At 37.4% G+C, this 7009-nt stretch overlaps 1 protein-coding gene across 2 annotated transcripts in view; it reads right to left on the reverse strand.

Moving 5' to 3' along the window:
- Positions 1-7009, reverse strand: part of LOC110111722 (putative D-cysteine desulfhydrase 1, mitochondrial) — a 42573-nt gene that overhangs the window by 22220 nt on the left and 13344 nt on the right. For both annotated transcript variants that reach the window (XM_028697731.1, XM_020843716.2), the window contains exon 6: positions 3244-3333. In XM_028697731.1, the coding sequence (XP_028553564.1) occupies positions 3244-3333 (90 nt within the window). The remainder of the gene's footprint in view (positions 1-3243; positions 3334-7009) is intronic.

The following is a 7009-nucleotide window of genomic DNA, read 5'->3' on the forward strand; positions in this document are numbered from 1 at the left end:
TGAGTAGATCTAAAATTGAATATATATATATATATATATATATATATAGTATAATTTTAGCAATAATAGTTTTAGTGGGGGGATTATGACTTTGGGTGATCAATAGATATCTTGGGTCTACTATTTAGAGTAAAGGAGAAATAGATGAAGATATTTTTAGTAGAATGCAAGTTGGATGGTTAAAGTGGAGGAATGCATCAGACTTGTTGTGTGATAGAAATGTCTCTCAAACTTAAGGAAAAACTCTATAAGATGGTGGTGAGACCTGCAATGCTTTATGGTATAGAATGTTGGCCATTAAAAAAGAAGTATAATATTAAGTTAAGTTTTGCAGAGATGAGGATGCTCAAGTGGATGAGTGGCTTTACTCTTAGAGACAGGATACGAAATGAGCATATTCGTGAAAAGTTGGAGTAGCCCCGGTGGAACATAAGATTAGAGAGAGTCTCCTTAGATGGTTTGGTCTCATAAAACAGTAGTTTTTCGATGACCCAGTTAAGAAAGTAGATAAATTAGATTTGACTTATGTTAAGAAAGGAAGATGTAGACCTAAAAAAATTTGGTTAGAAAATATTAGAAATGACCTTTCTTTATTAGATTTAAATGAGAATTTAACTTTTAACAGGGCACAATGGAGAAAAAGGATTCATGTAGCCGACCCCACATAGTGGGATAAAGACTTGTTGTTGTTGTTGTTGTTTTACAAACATCATATTAAGAATCTTCAATATTGATTTCTTTGAATAATAAAAGAATCGTGGTTTTCAGAACAACAAATGATGGGTCATCAAGACATAGGTGTTGAAGCCAAATATTTTCTTTATTGGATTTATAGTTAATGAAAAAGGAGATAATAAGAAAGTTTATATGGAATTTTTTTATCATTGGATTCCTCAAGATGTTAAGGGACCATCCCTTTCTTTAACAAGTCCCATCATTCTTCTCATGCCTTATTTCTAAATGACTCAACATAGATGATAAAACACACCACTATACTCAGAATATCTAATCAATTTTTTAATTAATAATAAGTCGGTAAATAATTGAAGTACATGGAGGATATTTTAGAGTGTGATGGATTTTCTTATATAAATATCTCCTTAATCAGTTATGATTAATAAGGATCCATCAGCAATCATTAATTTTCAATTGTGAGAATAGTGAGTATATAAAATAAATTTTTCTGAGGGGCTAATGATACAGTTTGTGGCTTCTGAATCAATAATCCAAAGCTAAAAATGGACATATTTGAACGTCAAATGCATACGAACCGCATATAATACTTGAGAATGCTAGAATAAAAGTACCAATAGAAGATATTTTTTCAATGAACCCAACAAAGTTTCCAACATGTCTATTTCTTATTTTGGGACTCAATAGATGATTCTTTGGTATTGCCTTCTATCTCTGTTCTTTTTTCTATCCACATGCAGTACAATTTCCATTTTATGATTTTGCCATGAAGTTTCTCGCTTGTTTTCTTCATATGTCGAGCTTTTTTGCAATGTGCACCATAAAGTATCTTTATTGACCATTTTTGTTGCAATCAATTGTTGGTGGTCCTTCATAGCAGAGGGCTTTGAGTTGATGTTCTTTAAGCCGACAACTTTTAGCAACTTTTAGCACAAAGGCAGAGCCCTCCACAAGGTTGGTATTAATCATAATTCTCCTTCCTTCTTCTGTATTGATAATCGAAATGACCTAGTTTAGTGATGGTAAATAATCATTTCCGAGAATTTATACCCTTACAACATCAAACTCAACATTTAACCAATAAGAGAATCAAGAATTTAGCCATTTTTCAATAGACCTTTAAAAAAGAGCTGCATAGTTGTTTAATTCCATTTGAATAAATTGATAGCGATACATCTCTTACCATAACCTTTGCAACAGGTTCAAAAATTCTACGATGGATCGCCTTCTTTTGTAGATGAGATCATAGTCTTGACTTCATAGATTTGTGCAACATCACGGACTATAGTATACTTTGATTTATCGTATCACATGTTTCTTTTGTTGATAGAGAAATATGAATGTATCACTTGTTTCTAGAACCATAGAATTTCATGACTACGTGATCACCAATGAGTCCTATCCATCAAACTTTAAGAATGGGACCCTTTTGCTTAGTGCTTGGTGTCAAGTAAATGGCCAAATTTTCCTCTTTCCCATAAGAATGCACTAACCAATTGCAACCACTTTAGATAGCATCTTTTTTCATTTAGCTGGATAGCATCTTTTTTCATTTAGCTAATATGTTGATTGTATGTTTTGTAACTATCCTATTAGATTCATATTGCATCACTCAATCTCGATACAAAAAATAATGAAACACAATCCATACGTAATTTTCATGTTGTAGATCATAATTAATATTGTAATCTCGGTTTAAGTTATCAGGCTGTGAGTGGAACTTCATTTTTCTATAGTTTAAAGGTAGTCAACTGTAATATCCCGAACTGGTTTTGTCTCAAGGGAGAAGAATGAGCTTTCATTACCTGGGCACGTGAAAACGAAGGGGCTGAAGGGTTTTGTCGTTCTGAAGCTTAAGGTCGCGAGAGAGACGAAGGGAGGAAAATGGAACAAATCGAAGCTATTCCATTGCTTGGGGAGTCATGCAAGGAAGTCAAAGGAGACGAGGAAAATAAAGAAGTTTATTAAAGTTTGAATTGAGAAGAAAAGAATAAATGATAATTGAAAATTTTTGGAAGAATTTTAAATTTAAAAGGAGCAAGCGTGTGAAATTTTCCCTTTAATCTCTAAACAGGCTCAATGATGTTTAGCTCCACCTTACCATGCACTGGTTTTATGAATAGCATTTTCGCAATTATACATAATGTTTATATTAAAAGTTTGTCCTATTCAAGGTTCTCGTTACAAGCACTTGAATTATGAAACTTTTTTTTTTGCCTGTTTAAGGTGTTGTTGACATTAAAACTTTCACTATTAGCTGTACAACTCTTGGGATGAGCATAATATAATGTATAATCATAAAAAATTTATCACTTAGTAATGCATGATTTTTTTTATTTTTTAACATTAACAATATTCTCAAAAGATAAGGTTTTTTAGCATCTTGCTTATTATAAAGTGGGAAAAACCAAATGTTCACCTTTTACTTTGCTACTGCATTTTGCTTCCACTTGTTCTAACTTTCAAAGGACATGCAACAGTAATGCACTTGCTATAAGAGTAAGGAAGGTATCATTATAATGCAAAATCTACTACAAAATAGAGTAAAACCTGCCGCACGCCACAGCAATATCATCAAAATAAACTCCAAAACTGCACTTAGTTTGCTGCTCTATCTCCCTTATTGCTTCAATATAGCCCCTGAAAGAAACAGTCAAGATATCATCAACAGATAGCATTGACATTGCAAGCAAACTATGTAAAACTGAAACATCTTTAGTTTATAAAAGCAATTAAATAAGGGTAATGAGCTCCTAAGGAGCACAGTCAAATCCGAGAAGCTGATTTTCACTCTACAAACTTCAAAACTTCAGAAAGAAAATACAATGGCAGCATTCTAGCAAGAGTCAAAAGAAAACAATTATACTCATCATCATTATCTGAATTGTCGGGTGCAACACATTGGGTGTCCGATGAAAAACTACATCATATACTTAGCATTGATGACAATAACATACAATGGCCATACAGTCATCAATTAAAGACGAACCTTATAACTCTACTACACGGGTACTTTCTAACCTATGTTTTCCTTTCTAATTTTTTGCGTTGCAGGTTCAAATCTTATGAACTCTGATTTCCCTGCAGGTTCAAATGTTGAATTCCTTCCTTATGAACACGAATTCCGCAAGCAATAAGGAAATAGTTGGCAATTGCAGCAAGCACCTTTGTCCAACATCAGGCAAGCAACAAAAGGTAGGAGGGAGATAACAAAGGACAGTGATGTACTGGGTTGGCAATAGCTGCAAGCAAAAGCTGACTAAGATAGTTCAAGCCAGGGGCATCCCTAATTTGATTAGCCGAATTTTGTTTGCCCATGATTAACTACACTAATGGGTAAATTGAAAAGATTAAAGATTCAAGTGTTTGATAGACCATATAGTAAGTTTTTGGAGATCTACTAAATAATCTGAGGTTGACCGACAGATATAGAGCTGAAACCCCAACCCAAATTCCAGAAAATCCGCAAGAAATTCTGCATACCTCGTATACGACGACTCAGTTCACTTCTCCGAGGATTTGGGGTTGTTTCTCCTCCTCAGACAAACTCCATAGCCGCAGCTCCCACGACCTCCAGATCCTAACCCTCACTTTCCCTATCGATCCAAGCCTTGCAGCCGACCTCTCCTTCCCCTAGTTCTCTCGACCGAAGCTTCTTCCCAAACCGCCGTTGCCGAATCCACAACAAAACTCAACTAGATCGGTCCAAATCAGAAGCTCCGACCTCTTTGCCGACCCGAGCTCACCTGATCCCGCCGGACTTGTACGCAAGCTAGAACCGGCTTCCTGTATCGATCCCGTCCTGATCGCAAGCTCCGACTACATCTCCCTCCAAGCTGAAGTCAGGCCCAACTCCAGACCTCCCAACCCTGTCGCTAGCCTCTTCCTGCGACCGAACTTTACCTTCTCCACCTTCCCGATCCCTTTGATCCATAGAGAGGGAGAGAGAGAGAGAAGAAACTTTTCCCCTACCTCTACTGAGCTCCAACCGGCCCGTGCCCTAGCCTTGCCGATCTCCCTGCTGAATCCATTCGCAAACCTTTCCTCCATCTCCGCTCCTATAGCAGCAAAGATCTGATAGCCGGCGTTTTTTTTTTTTTTTTTTTTTTTTTTTTTGAGTGAGCCCCAAGCTGATGAATGGATAACTGATCAAATACCTTTTTATTTTTTGGGGGAAATTTGGGGCCTAAGCCCATATATTAAGAAGAAAGTAAAAATTACAATTAAATGGAATTACAAGTAAAAGAGCCCTATATAAGCCAAAAACCAAAACTTATGAGGGCCAAAAGAAGAAAGAAACCCCAATTATACTACCCATTACAATTTAATTTTCAATAAACATAACCAAAACTATGGTAAGGAGCACCAAAAGTAGAACTAGAAGACATGCTGCAGACGACCGAAGCCGGATGAAAACCTTGGAAGAGAAACCGCACCATAGAGAACTGGTAAGATCCAGAGCCTGCAGCGAAGAAGAACCCAGCTCCCAAGCCTAAACGAACTGGACTCAAAATTTCAATTGAACACGAGAGAATTGTGGAACCCTGGTTGCCCGAAGACCGTCTAAGGGCCCTGCTAATGGGAGCGTCATCATCGTCCAGTTCAGGCTTAGCAGGTAAAGCGAAGGGACGAAGGGGCTCGAAATTGCCAATATAGTAAATACTTCTCAGCAAAAGGAACCAAGAACCACCCTTCAAACATAAATCCATATCCAGTAAGTTGAAAGAACATGGCAGAAAACCCCAAAAACAGTACAGGCAACAATGCCCACCCACTCCACACACGAAAGTGAGATTTGAGAAGGCGGCCAAAATTAACCAGTAATGCCAAAACGCCTGTTGAGATAATCAAAATGTTTCCAGGTTTTCACTTTAGCAAAAATAGCTCTCCGAATAATGCTACAGAGCTGAGTGGGGCTGTTCCAAACATTTTCAAATTTCCTAGAATTTCTTTCCGGATAAATAGTAAATAGAGCTGCAAATGGTAAGATAGCAAAAAACCATCTCCCAGCTACAGAAAATTTGTGAATCATCAAAAAATTCAAAAGCCTGCAACAAGTTTGGCCTAAGGAGAAAGACTTCCAGATTAGGTAGCAGGGAAACAATCACCGAATAGGAATAATCACAGGCAAAAAACAAGTGAGAGTGATTATCACACCCATCCGAACAAAAGGCGCAATTGGGAAGAACATTAATCCCTCTCATAATAAGTAAGTCAGCCGTTTTAAGTTTGCCCAGCAATGCCATCCAGGAGTAAGAGGAAAAACGGAGGGATTTCCTTTTATGCCATATGTATTTGTGCCAGCTAACCTCCTCAAGATTAGAGAAGTAACTGGAATAAAAGCTAGAGAAAGAAGTTTTGTCCGAGCCCTTCCAAAGCACGACCGATTGCTCACCAATATTGATTCCCGAAATCTCATTTCTTAAAGTAAAAGGAGTAGAGGGAGGAAGAGTCCAGCATTTGTTAGAAGAATAAAAGTTCACAAAAGCATTCATGAACCTAAAGTTTGGCATAATGTCATGTAGAGTTCTCTCATTGCACCGGTGATCCCACTCCATTGAAAAATTACAATTATAAGAGACAGAAAAGGAGAAATTTCCTTTAACCAACAGGGCAGTGGCAGAAATTCTTTTCCAGAATTTTGAAGCAGTAGAAATGAGCGGCTTCCAAGGAGAAGTATATTTGTTTCTAAACCAAGCCATTGTTAAGTTATCTCTACTAAAAAACCTCCACAAGAAAGAGCAGCAGTTGGCATCTGTATCCAGTAGTTGAAACGTGTTATAAAGATTCTTTGTTGTCCTTCTGAAAACTTAAAACAGCAATCCATTTCATTTTCATTCAATCCGAATCCACTTAACCTGCTTCCCATGTGATCCTCAATAACTCCTTCACGTGTTCTTTCCCATCAAATACAGCCTTTTGTCCCTTGCTTGCTGCTGTGAACAAGCACAGCTTTTAGGAGGTCCTTGTTTGAACATCTACTGTAGTAAACTTGTCTTAAGTGGCCTTTCATCTCCTGCATGTGACTATACTTTTTTTTTTCTTCCTTCATAACTTTTGTGGGCTCCGAAAATTCGGCCCCGGCCTCCGCTCGCTTTTCTTATTCGGCGAGGGAGTTTTAACGAACTAAGTTCCGGGGTAAATTTTGGGAAAGCAGATGGGTTTGTAGATAAGACACTACCCAGAGATTTCGCCCTCATTTTGCGAGGACTTTATGATCTGAGTTCTGGTTTCCTATAGGCGCAAGCCCCTATAGTTAATTACCCCTCCCGATAACGAGAGAGAACTTTCGATTAAGGCTAGTCATCAATCAGAT

The sequence above is a fragment of the Dendrobium catenatum genome, unplaced genomic scaffold (genome assembly GCF_001605985.2).
Source record: "Dendrobium catenatum unplaced genomic scaffold, ASM160598v2 fragScaff_scaffold_993, whole genome shotgun sequence".
Taxonomy (NCBI): domain Eukaryota; kingdom Viridiplantae; phylum Streptophyta; class Magnoliopsida; order Asparagales; family Orchidaceae; genus Dendrobium; species Dendrobium catenatum.